The sequence below is a fragment of the Tachypleus tridentatus genome, chromosome 3 (assembly GCF_004210375.1).
Source record: "Tachypleus tridentatus isolate NWPU-2018 chromosome 3, ASM421037v1, whole genome shotgun sequence".
Taxonomy (NCBI): domain Eukaryota; kingdom Metazoa; phylum Arthropoda; class Merostomata; order Xiphosura; family Limulidae; genus Tachypleus; species Tachypleus tridentatus.
This window is the reverse complement of record NC_134827.1, coordinates 108888355-108908177: the sequence shown is the minus strand read 5'-3', so window position 1 is coordinate 108908177 and position 19823 is coordinate 108888355. Positions and strand designations below refer to the sequence as shown.

Sequence of the window (19823 nt, the reverse complement as noted above, 5' to 3'; positions counted from 1 at the left end):
CTGCAGTCGTAACAATTCAAGCGGGTTACAGAGGCTGGAAAATTCGGCAAGAAGTTCGTCAGTGGCATTTTGCTGCAACAAGGATTCAGACTTGCTTCAGAAGATACTCAGATCGCAAGTCTTTTCTTAAACTTAAACAAGCAGTAGTAGTTTTACAGAAAGCTATCAAAGCATATTTGATGGGACAGAAAGATAGAGCTTTCTACTTGAGCTTGAAGGAGTCTGTGATAAGAATCCAGGCAGCATATCGGGATTGGAAGCTTCGATCAGCACTGAAACGCAGACGAGATGGTGCTGTAATAATTCAAACTCTTTACAGAGGATATATAGAGAGAAAGAAATATGCTGCAAGAAAAAGAGCAACATTGGTACTTCAAGCTCATTTCAGAGCTTTTCTGAACGGAAGAAGGGAATTGGAACGTTACTTAGTAATGAAGAAAGCAGTGTTGGTAATCCAGAGCTCTTGGCGAGGGCACCAGGTAAGACAACACTTGAAGAAAGAACACCATGCAGCCATAATCATTCAGAGATACATCAGGGGATTTATTGCTAGAAAGAACTTTCAGAGAAGAAAAGTCTGTTCATCAGGATCCGACAGCTTGTAACTGATGTTTTAATACTCCAGAAACTCAAAAGAGAAATTCTGAGGAAGAGACGGCTACCACATTGGTACAGGCTTGGTTTAAGGGATATTTAGTCAGGAAAAAATGAAGGAAGAAAAGGCTTCAATTATAATTCAGTCCTACATGAAAATGTTTATAGCAAGAAACAAGTTTCTGGAAATGAGGGCTGCTTGTGTTACTTTACAAAAGTATGTCCGTGGTTTGATAAAGAGAGCAGAATTTTTACAGATGTGTCGTGCGGTTACATTCATTCAGCAAAAGTTTAAAGCAAAGCTCTCTGGACGAGCTGAGTACAGAAGGTACCAGTTGCTACGTAACGCTTGCATCAAGGTGCAGGCTTGGTGGCGAGGTTACGTTGTAAGGAAAACGGTTGGTCGTAATCGTTGGGCTGCTACCACAATACAGGCTGCATACAGGACACATAGGACAAGAAAACAATTTGTTCAACTGAAAAAGACAACTGTACTTCTTCAACAGAGATGGAAAGCAAAGTTACAATGCAGGTTGTATCATCAGCAATTTGTGCAATTTCGTCAGAGTGCCATAATAATCCAAAGCGCTTACAGAGGCTTCGTGGCAAGGAGAATTACGAAAACCATGGTTTCTGCACGTATTGTTCAGTCTGTCATACGTTGCGTCATTGTAAGAAAGAAATTCTTAGTAATGAGGTCCTCGGCCATGAAGTTGCAGTCTTGGTATCGCATGGTGCTGGCTAGGGGGAAGTACCAAAAGAAACTCAGGGCAGTATATGAAATACAGAAATACTTTCGAAGTTGGTTGTTAGCAAAAGAAGTGAGAAAAGGCTATCTTGAGCTTCGAAAGAGTGTTGTGATAATTCAAGCGTGCTTTAGAGCAACAATATATAGAAAAAGGTTTCAGGTTGTGAGAAATCGTGTTGTTTACATTCAAACCTCATATCGAGGGCGAAAACTAAGACAACAGTTTCTTCTCCAGCGAAGAGCTGCTGTGGTGATTCAACGTTGGTTTCGGGCAATACGTGAGGATCGAACACAAAAGATTAGGTTTGTTATACTTCTGTGTTGTTTGACCATTGTAGCTATTGTTGCCTGAAAAAAATTCAGTAAATTTGCTTGTATATATTATTTGTTAAGTGAATCATTTAAAGTTTTTCAATTAAGTTTGTTAAGCATATCATAACTTGAAATTTAGTATGCACTGCTGAATTGTTTACAAAGTGTTGGTTTTATAGAATAATAGATACAACTCTATTTTATGTTAAATAATGCAAGTTGAACAACGTGTTGAAATATATACATCAAGATTTGTTTGGATTCAACAAGTGATTTAATTGGAATATGATGTGTACCTGTTTGCTTCTATCAATAATTTGTTTTACTATAAAATTTAATGTAACACTTAAAGTGTATTGGTAAAGTTACTTAGCCAAATAATAGTAATGATTTATAATTTAAATAGATTAAACAGATGAGGATCCCACTGGGTGATTAACTTTATCACGAATATCTTTAAAATGTAAATATGTATTTATTGTAATTAAAATCAACATTTCTCCCTATAGAAGCTGGCTATTTTGAGGCATTTTTTAACAACAAATCTTGCAGTTCATGGAAATTTCTTTTGGCCTTAAATGGTGCGGTTTTAATTACAAAAATAAAGATTTCCACTGAAAGTGTTCATTATATCACATTATATCCAGTTTGTTTCTCACTTGGTAATGTCTTCATGATATCACATTATATCCAGTTTGTTTATCACTTGGTAAAATCTTCATGATATCAAATTATATCCAGTTTGTTTCTCACTTTGTAATGTCTTCATGATATCACATTATATCCAGTTTGTTTCTCACTTTGTAATACTTTTATTCTGAATTTTTCTTCCAACTTGAAGCGAAGATTCATTTCAGTTGCATGTATTACAGAAATTGTAATGAACAGTTTGTGTGAAATAAGTTTAAAAAATGATTACAGGTTTGAGAGATTACAAAGCAGCACAGTGAAGCTTCAAGCAGCTACAAGAGGTTGGTTAGTACGTCGACAAGTGAAAAGGTTAAAGGCAGCCATTACAATTCAAAGATGGTACAAAAGTGCTCTGATTAAAAGACGTTATCTGAAAATCTATCGGCCAGTGTTACTACTCCAAGTCAAGGCACGTAGTTGGTTACAATGCCAGCAACTTCTTCAGATGGACCAGCAACTTGAAATTAGAGTAAAATTACAAGAAGCTGTTCGTGGTTTCTTGGCTCAAAACACCTGGATGTAAGTAAATCATTGTTTCAGATGTTGTTTTTTATCAGCTACTTTATGTATCTATATTAGTCGAAACATTGTCGAGGTCTGTTCATTAGTTGAAATTGTAGATTATGAAATGCTCTAAGATCTAGGTATACTAAATGTGGCACAGTTTACCAATGAGTTTAAGCTGCTTTAGGATGCTAAATGTTGGAAAAACAAACATTAAAACGTTTGATATTTAGTCCTAAAAATCTGTATTCATATCAAAACACTGATTTAACAAGTTTTCATTTTAATCTTTAAATGTTTTGAAACTTGATTTGTTGAATATGTTACTTATGGATATCACTGAGTACCTCTAAAAATAATAAATAGAATGTCTGACCTTTCCATTTACTTATCACAAAAAGTGATAAAACTGAATGTTATATTTAGATTTATAATTAAATAGGGGTGTTTGTGTGAACTTGCTGTGTTAATAACAAAGTTTTTATGCTAAAATTTCTGAAATGTTGAATTTCTTGTTGGTCATATTACTGTAGTATATTTTGTATTATTGAATATTGATAAATAATTATCTTTTGTTTATTTTAAATTATAGGCTTTACTTATGGCAAGAACTGTCAAAGTGGAATGTTTTGTAGCCATGGTATTACGTCATCTATCGGCTGTACGAGTTCAAAGGTTTTACCGACGAATATTAAATTTGAGGTTGGCGAAGAAACAACTGGATGCAGTTGTTGTTATTCAGGCTAGTAATCTTAGTTTTTAAACATTAAATGTTCATACTGGTCAAAGTATATGGGCATTATTTTTATGCATAAAGAGTGCAACTTGATACACATCTGACCCCAGAAATTTGGGAATAAAATCACTTGTAAGCTACCATAATTTCCACACTGCTCTACAGTTTTTCAATTTAAGTACATTGAAGAAAATTTTTGTGGTAAGACTTTTTTTCAGACATTTCATTTTAGAGTTTATTTTGTGTTTGGAAGATTGAAGTGTCTTTGCACTATATATAGTTTTTCTTCCAAAAGTTAAAACTAAGATATGTTTTGGGTGAAAACTATTAAAGTTAAACGTGTTTGACTGCATTTGCTTTTATTTCGTTTATTATTAAATAGTGATTTACAGGTTTTGTAACATTTAATACAAGTTTTTGTCTGTCACAAGTTGCCATCAAGAAAACTTGTCATCTGTACCAGATCTCTTCAACAGAGCTGGACCTGTGAAAATCAAACGTATATGGGAATTCTTATTGTCTGTAAAACAAAACACGTAACAGTTTTGTAGAAGTATTAAAATGATCTTACCAGTCTCAATGTAAGGCATTGTTGTTTTCAAAAGAAGTGGGTGGGCCTGACACTTCTAGGCAGTTATATCACTCAAATCACAATCTGTGGGTTGCGGCTTGTGGCTTGAATCTTCATCCCACCAAACACGCCAGCCCTGGGGGTGGTTTTTGTGATGGTCAATCGTATTGTCTGTTAGTAACAGAGTAGCCCAAGAATTAGCAGTGGGTGGTGATTACAAGCTCCATTTACTCTAGTCTTTCACTGCTAAATTAGGGATGGCTAACACAGACAGTCCTTGTGTAGCTTTATGCAAACTTCCAAACAAACTACAAGAAGTGTGTGACAAGTTCAATTAATATATCATTTATGTTTTTAAGATAATGATTGGTTGAAAGTTGAGCTTGAAAAAAGTTTGTCATGTGAAAAGGTGTGGAAAACTATCAAAAGGATTGTGGAAATGTGTGGTAGGGGGGGTTACTTACATTAAATGGTTTTTTTAATGTTAAATATCAAATTAACTCATCAATGTGAATACTGTGTGATAATCCCTACAGGTATGACTTGCACATTTTAACGTTTTTCTAAACAAAGACAACTTATAAAAACAGCACAATAACTGTTGTATAACCTAGAACAAAACTAATATTTTATTTTTGAGTGTTTATAAAAAATAAAGACAATTTTGTTATGTTTATTTTATTACTATTACTGTAGTTAAGAAGTTTCCTTATTTGAGCTAATATGGCATATTTTAAATTATAAATATGTATCTCTTTGAACAGTGATATACTTCTTAGTGGTTTTGGAAAGTGAAACAGAACATGCTTCTATTTTTATAAGTACTTCTGATTTTTGTAAACTTGCTTTTGCCAAAATTTGATTTATTGTAACTGTACAACTTGTGATGTCTTACATTAAGTATTTCATGACTTCTCCAGAGGTGGATGAGAGGACGCTTGCAGAGACTGTGGTTTTTTACGTCTGCGACAGAACGTAATACTGTTCCAGAGAGCTGCTCGAATTTATCTCCTTACACAAGAAAAGGCAGCAACTGTGATACAGGCAAAAGTGCGTTCATGGTTGGTTTATAGGAGGTTGGTAAAGGAACAAAATGCAGCTACAGTTATACAGGTTTGTACAATCAAGTGTAGATTGGAAGGTAAAGTGTGTACACTGAAGTTTAGCATAAATATTGAGTTGACCTGTTAAGTTTTAGTGGTCAGATTTTTTATAAGGATTATTAGAGCTTGCATAATTCATGTGTGAATAAAATGTTATCCAGATCTTAAGTCAAGAATGGAACCAGTTTCTTCCTGGTCTGTGTAGAGGACCAGATAGAGATTGATGGAGAAGTGGGCTATGTCTTGTAGGTATACATGCTTTAATATTTAGCAGCTGGAACAATAAAACTGTTTGTTGAATGCAGGGGCTACAGAGGAGTCGAAGGCACGTTTTAGGATGGCTTTAGCCCTAGAGAGCTGAACCAATTTGAGTTGTGATAATGGAATTTTGGGTAAAACCAAATAGGAGGCTATTTTTCAACCAAACTTGTGTGTAGTGTAGCCATAACAGATTTGCCCTGTGTCTAATACCTTTGACCTTGAAGCTGTTTTAGGCCTGCCATTCTTGTTCTGATGTTTCCTGCAATGAGACCAGGGCGTTGCAAGTTTATTGGTTTTCTACTGTGATATGTCTACAGTTATCTGTTAACAATGTTTATTATTGGGTGGTATTTTATCACATAAGTGAGAAATAGATCTGTTATTTGTTGTTCATTGCCTTCTACAGGGATTTTTGTTGTTGTTGTTGTTGCAATAATCAGATTTTTGCAGCTAACGAATCATGCTCAGAAAGTGCCTGTTAAATTGGATTTTGTAAAATGAATCTTGACTGGTCTGAGCAGGAGATTAGGGTATGTTTGTGTGGCACCATCCATACAGAAGAGAAGATATATTTAAGATGGCTGACCATTGTGTTGATCCATAATTATTTTATTATAATTCTGCTCATATCCAAAAGTTTCTTGCAATTATTTTATCTAATCAGATTATTTGGTCTGTTTTTCATAACCATCAGTATAACAATTTCAGGTTTGTTATAGTCTCTTTCTCTGGTTCAGTAGATTTAGTTCCTAGATTTGTCGAATCGTGTTGCCTAGTTCAATCGTGTGTTATGTCTGTTAACGAGTCAGGTGGTTCCGGGAATTTCAAAGGTCATGTTTCTGTTATATTACTAAAAATGTTAAAATCACTTACATTAAGTTGTAGTGGTTAGATTATTATTAGATGTGCAAATTAATCTGTTTTCTTTAGATATGTAACAGAGAGAAAAATTAGAACTCTGACAACATGTAGGTAAGTGTATCAGTTTCTTTGTATATCATTTGTCATTGTTTAAAAAATTAATATTGTAGTAATATGTTTCTTTCACATCAGGCTGCTTGGCGAGGGCACGTGCAGCGTTGCAAACTCAAGAGTCGTCAACTGAAAACAATAAGAGAAAGATTGAAAACCGTTAATGCGAACGCTACTGAAGATAAGAAATTATGTAATCGAACAACTTCGGCTCTAGATTTCTTATTACGTTGCCGAAATCTATCCTACATCTTGTCTGCACTGATGCATTTAGGTGAGACTGAGATTTTTTAGCTCTCATGTTACGACACCCACTTGTTTTAATTACTCTCAAGATTTGTAATTAGAAAACAGGAGAGAAATAATTTTTCAAGTTTTATGTATGACCAAACGTTCTTGTGGGTCTTAAATCCAGGAATTTTGTTTTTTAGAACAAACTTAACTAAATTTCTCAATGTTGACGGATGACGTAGCGAAAAATGTCAAAGTTTCACTTGCTTCGGACACGGTGTTGGTTTATCTTTGCTGATGGTTTAATGTATTAAGTCTGTTACCTTTTAAAAAAACAAATTAATCATAATAGTACTAATTTCTGCTTTTATCTCTTCCATTCTGGTTATGAGAAAGTGCAAAGTGCTATTTTATTATCTTATGGATTTCTCTGTTTCTTGGAAATACCAACATATTCAATACATTTCTGTTATATTCTGATGCTCACATTCTAGTGTGACCACTGAGAAAATGTACTGGAAAACTAAATGAAACATTTTGTTTAGTAAGAAGCCTGAGTGTTAATAAAATATTGTGACAACTTTTATCACGAACACGTGCATGTTGTATAATGCTCGAGTGTTTGTGTATGTCGTTCTATTCTGTGCTGCTAGGCAGTGTCAGATCCTTTAATATATGGCTTACAAAATGTTTGTTTTGAATATAAAAGTTGAGATTTTTGTAAGTTTAAGAAGAGTTGTACATGTGTAGTAAGTATTTAATGAATTACAAACGATTTTGTTTGTTGCATTTGCCCTCTGTCTTTATATCTGAGAGTGCATACATTACATAAAAAGTAATTTTTGAGACTAGCAATTACACAAGATTCCATCTGTTGTTGGAATCATTTTTGCAATCACTTAAACGCTAGAGTTAACATTTTAAAATCATGAAAATTTTTCTGTTTCTGGGACCAATAATAATTTTTTTTTTTACATTCTGGAAAAACTGTTAAAATGTTTTTATTCTGCGTAAAGATTTTAATGGTTTTACCTTCACTTGAACTAAACCAGGAAAACTTATTAAACACTGGTGTGTGATATAATAACCATCTGAGGTTGTCTGTTATAGAATGAGTATTGATGTAGAATGTCTAGGATGGAAAAATATATTTTTAGGCCTAACAAAAGTGATAAATTCAGGTTAGACTGTAGATATTTTTTCTTCACGTTTCTCCTAGTAAGTTCCCTTAAGAAATGTAGGTGGAATTTTAAAATGAAACTTTTGTTTAACCAAAGAAAACGATTGTTTTAATTATTTCACTATTAATCTTTCTTTCTTCTAAAATTTTTAAATTTCACTTACTGTGTTTATACCAAAGCTTTTTATGTTGTCCATAATTTCCTTGTAAGGTTGTTTTACATTTTTTGAAAGTTGTGCTAAACCATTTTATGTAATTGCCCAGATGTTGTTACCCGGCTCTCGGCGTCATGTTGTGAGAAGATAGCAGAAGGCAGTGCAGTAGAAATCCTTTTCCAGTTGATACGAAGCTGTAACCGAAGCTTGCCTCACATGGAATTGATTAAATATTCCACAAACATCTTGTTAAATCTTGCCAAGGTTTGTATTCTCCAACAGAGATTCTGTTTCACTTGGGTTGTTACCATGACAACATAGGTTCTGCTTCAAATGTATTATTGTTCATTGATCATTTTATTTCTAAATATGATCTAGGAAGGTCGAAACGTTGGTCTTTGCTTATCAGTAAGTGTTAATACCAGCCGTTCTAAAATACATTTTTATTTCAAGTGGGTTTCTCGTCATCAAGAAAGGCGAGCTGTTTACATTGTGTAACGTTTAGCTTCTTCAATCTTCCTCTTATCCAGTACTGCATGTTTCTGCAACACCTCTATAATACTGAGTTATTTCTTGTTGCAAGTTAACCTTATTTTATTTCATTTCTAAACTGGTTTTTATAAACCAGATGCTTCTGTAATGACAGTTTAACACCCGGCTTTAAACTTACATTAAATATTTTCTGCTATTTTCCTTTATTTGTTTTCATGAAATCTTTGCATTGTTTTATTATTACCATAACAAACAGACCTTAACAAAAGAACTCTGAGAAAGTCATTGTTTTATTATTACCATAACATACAGACCTTAACAAAAGAACTCTGAGAAAGTCATTGTTTTATTATTACCATAACAAACAGACCTTAACAAAAGAACTCTGAGAAAGTCATTGTTTTATTATTACCATAACATTAACAAAAGAACTCTGAGAAAGTCATTGTTTTATTATTACCATAACATACAGACCTTAACAAGAACTCTGAGAAAGTCATTGTTTTATTATTACCATAACATACAGACCTGAACTTTGAAAGTCATTGTTTTATTATTACCATAACATACAGACCTTAACAAAGAACTCTGAGAAAGTTTGTGTGTGAAACTGAAATCCTAACCATTCACAGAGCTTTAAAGGAGTATTATAGGTGGGGGCTAGGGTGAAAAAAAAAAAAAACCCCATTTTGTGGTTTCACTTTTTTGTTTTTTCATGATGGGCTCTGTATAAAACGTTTAGCCTGGGACCTAACTTACCCTTAATTTGTTTCCGTATAAAAACGTTTTTTCCTCAGCTATTACTATAAAAAGACCAACTTAACTGCATCATTTTGTGACTTAAGTTTTAATTTATACCATTTTCATGAGAGTAAGAAGTACAAGGGATTAAAAAAACACTTAAATTGCATTGAAATGAACTTGTAAATGTGTTTCAAACTTTACTACTGAAGAAATGTGTTAATTTCTTTGTTTTATGTATGCATGTGCAGGTATTACTCAAATATTGTATATATCTTATAATTCTGTTGTTTAAGCTACATTATACAATGTTATTGTATTTAAGATAAGTGTCATGTATTTATGGCCTAAGTTATCTTTAATACTGAGAGTACCCTTGTCTTTGATGAAACAAAGCATTATAGTTTATATAATTACACATGTAAGAAAAGCGTACTTAATTAGCTGTACTCGTTATCAAATTAGATTTCAGTTTTGATGTAAGTGGGCATCTGGTTCTTATCACAAATTAATAAGTGTAACTTGATAGCATTCTCTCTCTCTTTGTGTAATAGATGCACAGTGTGTGTTTCACTTGATTTTCTCATCATATTGTAACACAATCTCAATGAATTGTTTTCTTTCCACATCAACAGTATGATAAAACGGTGGATTCTGTGTGGACAGTGACTGGTTCTCTCGATACTCTGCTGGACCTCTTGCGAATCTACAGAGAGAAGGGTGAAACTATTTTTTCGAAAGTCTGTACACTGTTATGGATCTTCTTCCAGGATCCTGGGAAGGCCTCGGTAATAACGACTATCGACCAGCTAGTAGAAATTAAAATCTAGATAGACTTTTATCTTTGTAAACTTGTTACAAGGAAGAGAGCAGCCAAACAGAAATATCCGAAAATTATGGTGTCTGAAATGTGTCAGATTTGTTGTGAAGTGAGATGGTAAAAATGTGATTACATTAATAGGGTGGTGATGGTATACAATTAATTCTTAGTGTTTTAACTACACTGTTGTTTTGTTGTTTTAATAAATGTAAAACAAGAAATATATTACAAAGGATACTGTTTACACACTAGGCTGTAAAATGGCACAGAGGATACTGTTTGCACACTAGGCTGTAAAATGGCACAGAGGATACTGTTTGCACACTAGGCTGTAAAATGGCAGAGGATACTGTAGGCTGTAAAATGGCACACAGAGGATACTGTTTACACACTAGGCTGTAGAATGGCAGAGGATACTGTTTGCACACTAGGCTGTAGAATGGCAGAGGCATACTGTTTACACACTAGGCTGTAAAATGGCACAGAGGATACTGTTTGCACACTAGGCTGTAGAATGGCACAGAGGATATTCATCACAGTTATTAACAGTCTAACAAAAGATTATTTTAGTGTTCATTTTACCTCTACAGTGTTTATATTTTGTGTTCTTAAGTGTTGTAATACTTTGGTTTTTTTCTAACTTGAATTTACATGTGGTATATTTGCAAATTTTCTAATTTGGGTCAGCTTTGATATTGTCCTGGAGAGAACAAACTGTGTAATAATTTTGGTTTGTTTGAAATCTAATTAATTGTGAATTTCTTGTAATGTCTTCTGTCATATTTTTATTTTTGCAACTGTCAACTGTCTTTATTATCTGAAACATATATTACTTGAAAGAGTGTATGAACTTAACTGAATGCTGACTTGACTTTGTTGTAGGTGATGAAATCTAACAAGAATGTGATGGAGAAAATCCAAAGTCTCCATTATCTTACCTGTAGGCGACACAAGATGGAAGAGGAAAGGAAACTGACCAAAGCTCGGTTGTCCACCACTCTATCGTCTTCATTTCTTTCATCTTCTGTGTGTTCCAAGAGCGTGATTTCCAGCATGTCTGTCTGCATTCCCCATGTCACCAAAACCCAGCCACAAATCCAACCAGACTGGATACTTGGACACAAACACATGCGAGAATTTATTGATCCAGTTGATGCTATAGTTGCAGTGATGAATATGTCAAAGAATTCCAAGCACTAGGACTGTGTCTTCCTTGTACATTCTTATGATTTTTATTCGTGTTGTATGTGTGCTGTAGTTCATACACCTCTCATTTTTATCACTTTTTTTAACCTGTATAAAGAAAACAAACAAAAAACAGATTATCATGTACGTTTTATGTTGTATAATAATAAAATTGGATTAAACTCAAAGCGGGAAAATTTTGTCAGTTATTAAAATTAATAAGTTACATTTTTATTTTTTGAATCCCTCGTAACACTGTTTTGTTTCTTTTATTCAAAATAGTAGTTGTATAAAGTATGCATTATGGTACTGAAGGAAGTGATTTACATAAAGGCCAAACAAAATTTTATCTGAATGTGAGAAAAGAATTTGCAAGTTCTAACAGTTTATATCTGAATGTGAGAAAAGAATGTTGTATGTAAACCACAATATATCTGTAATATCTAGTGCTAACAATACCTATGCCTGGCATGACCAGGTGGTTAAGGCTAATACAAACAAAAGAATGTTGTATGTAAACCACAATATATCTGTAACATCTAGTGCTAACAATACCTGTGCCTGGCATGACCAGGTGGTTAAGGCACTAGACTTGTAAACCGAAGATGGCGGGTTCGAATCTCCGTCACACCATGCTCGCCCTTTCAGCTGTGGGGTCGTTATGATGTTACGGTCAATCCCACTATTCGTTGGTGAAAGAGTAGCCCAAGAGTTGTCAGTGGGTGGTGATGATTAGCTGCTTTCCCTCTAATCTTACACTGCTAAATCAGGGACGGCTAGTGCAGATAGCTTTTGTGTAGCTTTGCGCGATATTCAAAACAAACCTGATACTTGTACTTATGAGGCCAACTGGAATACGACAGACATATTTTTAGATTTCACAAACAACGACTGTTGTGGTGTGAATTAGATAAGTGAATTATTATTAATTCTATTTACGTCAGTTACAAATCAGATTGGTAACTTAAGGATTAATAACATAATTACTTGTTTTTCTAACGTCAATTTTTATTATTTTATTTGCATTAATTTTACTGTCCCAAAAGAACTGGTGTTTCTGTACAAATACACGAGATTATAAAAAAGGCATCAGGCTTAGCAACTGTTTTGGAACAAATATGAGGTTATTAAAAAGTCATTAGGCATAGCATCTGTTTCGGTACGACATGTAGGCTTAGAAAAAAAAAAGTTAGGCTTAGCAACTGTTTTGGTACACAACCATGAGGTTATTAAAAAAAAAGTTGTTAGGTACAGCATATGTTTCGGTACGATATATAAGCTTAGAAAAAAATGTTAGGCTTAGCATTATTTTCAGTATAATACGAGGGTTTGAAAACTTGTAGGCAAATGTTACACGAAGTGACTAAGGTATTGCTTTGTTTGTTGTTTTTGAAGCAGACTTGAACCGAGGTGGGGCAAATAAGATGACACATTGATTCTCTACTCGAAATTCTTCAACGAAACTAAACGTTTTAGGAAAGAAAAGACAAAAAAAAATCACATAACTTAGTATCCACTCCGCTGAATAATAATGAATGATTAATTGAGATGATACATCAGAACCTGATCTTACTAGGTTGTTAGTAAAGAAACACATTTCAACCACTATATGTTCCTTAAAAGTGTAGGGTTGTTCGTAAAAGGTGGAACACTTTTATAAACTAATGCGTTTTTTATTTGGTTTTTTCATGGAAATTTTCTGTAGGTTTGTTGATAATAAAGTGTCAACTGCCGCTTTTCAGTTGACTTAAACTGTGATGGATGAGTTAATGATGCTATAGCCACGGTCTTTTAAATGACTGCGCTTTTAACATGATTGACTTTAGAAAAAACCATTTCCTTAATTACGTTGTCGTGGAAGTTGACACTTGTTTTCTTTCTTATTTCAAAAAACAACAACATTGCATCCATTATAAGTTTTTAAAACCCTGTTGTGGGAAATCCTTCATCAAAATGAATCATAGATTCATTGAGAACAGGAGTGATGGAACCTTTCCAGTTCATGTATGTGATGTGCCTATAAATCTGCAGAATGTGTTAAAATTAAAGGAACAAAAAAAAAATTCGATTCTGAGTTTGCCCTCATTCATCAAATTGTCTTAATACAATGATACTGAAAGAAAATTTCGTGCTCGGCTAAACAATACAAGTATCAAACATTCCGGTTCACAAAAGTTAATTTTATTAACCGTTCAGTGCCGTAGACGAGATAACTCGTCCAAGCCGATCGGTAACACAGTGCCACGGACGAGTTAATTCGTTCTAAATAATACCTAACTTCAACGCTAAATGTCAGCACCATACATGCATTTGACCTACTTACAAATTGTTTCACTTTCGATCCAAAATGACGTCACGAAAAAGTTACAAAATGAAGAAGCATTAGAGTTGTATTGTAGCAGCTGAAATACTTGGCAGTCAACAGGTTAATCTAGACATTTTATATTTTTTATTTTGTATTGTATTGTTTCTTATAGCAAAGCCACCTCGGGATATCTGCTGTGCCCACCGAGGGGAATCGAACCCCCTGATTTTAGCATTGTAAATCAGTAGACTTACCGCTGTACTAGCAGGAGGCTTTATATTCTTTAACCTTCATAAATCAGTTAGGTTTCTGATTGTTACGCCTCGTTCTATGGTTAAAATATGCGACGCTACAGTTAGGCTTAGCATATATTTGTTATTAGGGCTAGTATTCGATTTTGTTAGGCCTAGTTCTTACGCTAAACTGCAGTGTGTTAATTATTGTGGGTTTGCTAAACAGTTTCTGGTTACTGTTGTTGGTGATGTCTCTAGACGGACATACCTATCAAACCAGTACTCGTGCACATGTCAGGGTTTTAAGACGGATTATTTTGGTTTGCCTCCCAAATCTTTGCTTATTGAATTACTCCGATGGACCAACGGTGATTTTACAGATTCACACATAATTCCGAGGTTCGATTCCTGCCGATGGTAGACAGATATGTCATTATTATTTATTTATATACATTCTAATTAATCTACAGTTTTATTCACTTTAGTACTGTTATATGTATGTAGTATATACTCTTCAATGATACATTTATCAGCTGATGTATTCACTACTTGCATGATTGAGAATCGAACATGTTGTGCTCCCGCTTACAGAGTAAATTTACGAGTGTGAATTAGCGACTGTCATCGCCGTTTCGGATCTCTGGGTAAACTCTGAGAATCCACCAATACTGACTAGAGCAGCAATCTTCATTTAGTTGTGTTTAGATTCTGGTTCCAATTGTCCTCTGCTGGAACAGCGGTAAGTCTTCGGATTTACACCGCTAAAATCAGGGGTTTGGTTTCCCTCGATGGACACTGATGACCTGATGCGTCTTTGCTATAAGAACACACACACGCACGCGCGTGGTTCCCACTTAAAGGTTCAAGTTGTGAAATGACTGACATTATTAGTTTTAACTTCCACAAGTAGCTTCCTGTTTAGTTTCCGACCACATATCTTTTTCACGAACTCCTGACGAAAGTGACTGCTTGTCACGTTGGTAAGAGAGCAAGCACGTGGATGTTAAATATAATTTTCTTTTCTGATATAATTTTTGCGTGTCAAAAGAACTAGCTGTCTTTCTCAATTTTCATTAATTAAAATCTGAAAAATAGAGTTGTTTTCCTTCTGGTCTATCTTTATAGGTCAACTCAGAAATGTCTTAACTTTTTTCTGAAACTGGAGTGTGATGTGTCGTTTCTGTATAACAAGCTCACTCAGACAATTCAATGAAAACAGTGTTAAATTTCTTATATTTCTTGTGTTCAAATTACAATATATATATTTTTAAAAACAAAACAAAAAGAGTCCAAACACACTGAGAGCTGAAACCAACATTTTTGATTGAAAATTTTAGAAGTTTAACGCTGTGGTTTGTACTTTTTATGCACTTTTAAACAGAAAGCCACATATATGCTTATTTTTGTAACACGTTTTGCTGCTATTTGGAATAGTTGGTAACGTAGGTAGCTATGGATTGTGGGATACCGTATCTGGTATAATGCAGTATAGCGCGGTATAATATAATTCTCGGAAAAGCATCCGTTTCCATTCCAACAGCCAGTGAAGTTACAATGGAGTTTAAGATGCCTGCCGGTAGGTGGGCCACATAACACACTATTGTGAATAAATGTTTCTTTTATTTAGTCGCTTGTGTTTGCTTCCTCTGACGTCCGAGTTTTATTTATTCTTGGGGATAAAATCTTCACTTGATTTGTACGGTACAAATAATATACCCTACAAGGAAAAAATAACATTGATCGCAAAATTCCTCCAGTTTGTTATTATTAATAATAATTTACATAAATAAAATCATATTAAAATGTCCTTTCAGAGAGCTCACACCGTTAAAACAGGGTTTCCATCACTTGCAGTGAGCGCATCACTGATAGATCATTGGGCTAACTTCTCACTTAACTAACAAACAAACACCTATAGGAAAGGCTGAATAACTGAATGATCCCACTCAGCGACAAGTGTGAAGACCTCTAACCCTAAAAACCAGGTTTCGATGCTTGTAGTGAGCACTGCAGATATAGCCCAATCTGTAACGGTGTGTTTGGTTGTTTGTTTTTTTAATTTCGCACAAAGCTACTCGAGGGCTATCTGAGCTAGCCGTCCCTAATTTAGCAGTGTAAGACTAGAGGGAAGGCAGCTAGTCATCATTACCCACCGCCAACTTTTGGGCTACTCTTTTATCAACGAATGGTGGATTGATCGTCACATTATAACGCCCCTACGGCTGAAAGGTCGAGCATGTTTGGCGCGACGTGGATGCGAACCCGCGACCCTCAGATTACGAGTCGCACGCCTTAACACGCTTGGCCATGCTGGGCTGTAAACGATTGTGAGGACTACGAATAGGCTTATCTATTGGTGCGATCCCTTTGCAAGACAAATATAATTAAAACTGCATAACTGACAAAAATATATTAAAATAAAATAACAGGTTGAAAAGTCGCCAATTATATATACGTATTGTTATTTAAAGAAGGATGACGTTTCGAGGTAGCACTCTTCATCAGATCGTACAGTTTACAATAATGGCGCATGCGCAGAATTCAAAGAACTTGCGTGCGAAGTATTTGGAATGTTGACAGTGTAATTTATAGGCAAAATTACATCTATTACATAAACGTTAGAAGTCATGTAAAGCAGTGGCGTGTTTAGGTAGGAGGTAAAGGGGGCTCAGCCCTAGGGCCCAGGGAGCGTAGCCAGAAATGACCATTAGAGGGGGTTTAGTTGAGTGCTTGATGCAAGCGCCGCAGGCACTAAGCCATGCTTGAGAGGTGCGGTGGCATGACCCCCGGGAAAATTTTTAAATAAAAACATAAAAGATAAGCCTGAATTAGGCTTTTATTAGCCTGATTTTTTTATTTATTAGTTTGAGCCTGGTCTCATTTTGAGACCACCTTTTTGACAGATTTCAGAATGGAACACTGAGGTGTTTGCTTTATTTTTTTAATCATACATAAACATATATATTATATATATAATATAATATATAACTAAAAGCTATCAGGCCCAGTAAAGTAGGCTTACATTCCTGTCATCAACATATAAAATATAGAGTCACTCAGGAGAGTGTAAAATATATGTATAGTGTGTATAATCTGTATTCAAATATCATGGACAGTGTATGTTCAGATTCCATGGATTTCAAGAATTAACTACACAAATAAACAGTGGGTGGCACCGTGACAGGTTGACAGCACCATGGCACGAACCTTGAACCATTGGCGACATCTATAGTGTATCATTCATACTGTGAATGTGACTTTGACAAACAGAAGTTGCAATATACAATCATTCACTATGTCAAGCCTGAAAAAGCAAAAGACACTGCATAGGTTCTTTAAAAACCCATTCATGAGGCTGAACCTGATCAATCTGCTCAGAATTGTCAGAGTCATCACCGTGGCCTTCTACCAGTGCTACCACTACTATCTCAGGTTCAGTCTGGGACATTGGAAATTACATTTCTGATGATGTCAGCATTGGTAAACAGGTGAGTCGACTCCTCATTATATTAATTTTGTATTAAAAATCATGCAAACACTCTGATGAGTTTTAGACTGAATATTCATTGCTGCTAGTGATTGTAGGTCAACAGCCACAGGATGTTAGGCTTGCTCTGTAAAGTACAACTCTAAGCCTTTCTCTTCGAAGTTATTGGTTCTACAGTTTAATATGATTTATATGTTTTCGTGCTCAGTTACCGAATCGTCTGCCCGTTTGTCCAATGTATAAATTATTTCATCTTTTGTAAATTATACAGATATCTCTCGTGTAGCTTTGCTCGAAATTCAAAGCAAACAAAACATATATTAAGCTTTGGTCAGCGGTAAGTTTACGGACTTCTGACTCCTAAATCTAGGGATCGCTTGCCGGTAGTGAAGAGAGTGAATGTAGTTCATTGTGAAGCATTGAACTAGAACACCAACAACTTTCATTAGCCTTATGTTGCACTTCTACCAAACGTTTGCAAAATATTATGTTCAATTGAACATTAATGGAAAAACTTGCATGGCCCTTGTTGTGGAAGCATCATTAACAACGTTTAAGGAAAACACTTGAATGAATGTTACGGATATGATGAGTTAAAAGCTATAGAGATGGACGGACATGTTATATGAAAAGGATTTATAATGTCCTTATAATTCATGTCGCCACGTACGATCACAACCTATCTGATGCTAGTGTTGGTTGACAACAGCCAAACAGCACAGTTTGTGTTGTAAAATGCTCCCTAGAAAGAATGTCACATCAAAAAAACACAGACCCTTCATACTTTCCATAATCCACCAACTGTGCAAGGATGTCGGTTAAAGAGCGTTCGTTTCAATAATCTGATCTTACAGAAATTCATATATTTTTAATCCACCCACTGTGCAAGGATGTCGGTTACCCAGCGTTCGTTTTAATAGTCTGATCGTACAGAAATCCATATATTTTAAGGCCAGAGGCTTTACCGGTATACCTTTACATGGAGTAATATGATACTGGTTTCATTCTACAGCTATCTGTGACGATTGAACGGATGTGTCATAGAAGTATCTTTTGTTGACACTTATATCGTTTTCCCGGACGGAGATTCGTCTTGCGTAAGTTGCGTACAAGTGAATGGCTTTTGACGCTGACCTTTATGTTCATGGATTTTACCTATTATATGACATCGCACTTTAATTACCATAATTACAGTACGACTTGTTGCAGGTCTTTTTCTGGATAACCCCTGGTTGATCCATATTTCTATTTTCTCCAATGCTATTAAGTAAAGAAGTGTCGGGAATTTTAAATCCCTCACGATCTGAAGGCACATTTGTTACCTAAGTGTATTAATACCATAAAGTGTTATAGAGAGTCATTACATTGCACATTTGTTACCTAAGTGTATTAATACCATAAAGTGTTATACAGAGATATTACTTTGCACATTTGTTACCTTAGTGTATTAATACCATAAAGTGTTATAGAGAGTCATTACATACATTGCACCTATTTGTTACCTAAGTGTATTATAGATACCATAAAGTGTTATAAGTGTATTAATACCATAAAGAGTCATTACATTGCACATTTGTTACCTAAAGTGTATTAATACCATAAAGTGTTATAGAGAGTCATTACATTGCACATTTGTTACCTAAGTGTATTAATACCATAAAGTGTTATAGAGAGTCATTACATTGCACATTTGTTACCTAAGTGTATTAATACCATAAAGTGTTATAGAGAGTCATTACATTGCACATTTGTTATTAAGTGTATTACCATAAAGTGTTATAGAGAGTCATTACATTGCACATTTGTTACCTAAGTGTATTAATACCATAAAGTGTTATAGAGAGTCATTACATTGCACATTTGTTACCTAAGTGTATTAATACCATAAAGTGTTATAGAGAGTCATTACATTGCACATTTGTTACCTAATTAATACCATAAAGTGTTATAGAGAGTCATTACATTGTATTAATACCATAAAGTGTTATAGAGAGTCATTACATTGCACATTTGTTACCTAAGTGTATTAATACCATAAAGTGTTATAGAGAGTCATTACATTGCACATTTGTTACCTAAGTGTATTAATACCATAAAGTGTTATAGAGAGTCATTACATTGCACATTTGTTACCTAAGTGTATTAATACCATAAAGTGCACATTTGTTATAAGTGTATTAATACCATAAAGTGTTATACATTGCACATTTGTTACCTAAGTGTTTAATTACCTAAGTGTGTTAGTGTTATAGAGAGTCATTACATTGCACATTTGTTACCTAAGTGTATTAATACCATAAAGTGTTATAGAGAGTCATTACATTGCACATTTGTTACCTAAGTGTATTAATACCATAAAGTGTTATAGAGAGTCATTACATTGCACATTTGTTACCTAAGTGTATTAATACCATAAAGTGTTATAGAGAGTCATTACATTGCACATTTGTTACCTAAGTGTATTAATACCATAAAGTGTTATAGAGAGTCATTACATTGCACA

General features: G+C 34.6%; 1 protein-coding gene across 1 annotated transcript; it reads left to right on the top strand.

Moving 5' to 3' along the window:
* Positions 1-707: 707 nt before the first annotated feature.
* Positions 708-11394, top strand: LOC143245954 (abnormal spindle-like microcephaly-associated protein homolog). Its single transcript, XM_076492206.1, has 8 exons — positions 708-1645; positions 2576-2863; positions 4016-4106; positions 5146-5268; positions 6573-6765; positions 8167-8321; positions 9926-10078; positions 10993-11394. Exons 1-8 carry the CDS (start codon positions 708-710, stop codon positions 11308-11310), a joined length of 2259 nt encoding a protein of 752 aa, XP_076348321.1. The 3' UTR covers positions 11311-11394.
* The last annotated feature ends 8429 nt before the right edge of the window (positions 11395-19823 follow it).

What these genes read in the sequence shown, in the direction of transcription:
- LOC143245954 (XM_076492206.1), top strand. Translation starts at nt 708, where the DNA reads ATGAAGGAAGAAAAGGCTTCAATTATAATTCAGTCCTACATGAAAATG. An exon ending in TATGGGAATTCTTATTGTCT is followed by an intron (nt 4,107 to 5,145) that starts GTAAAACAAAAC and finishes ATACTGTTCCAG; the next exon opens with AGAGCTGCTCGAATTTATCT. An exon ending in GTCTGCACTGATGCATTTAG is followed by an intron (nt 6,766 to 8,166) that starts GTGAGACTGAGA and finishes GTAATTGCCCAG; the next exon opens with ATGTTGTTACCCGGCTCTCG.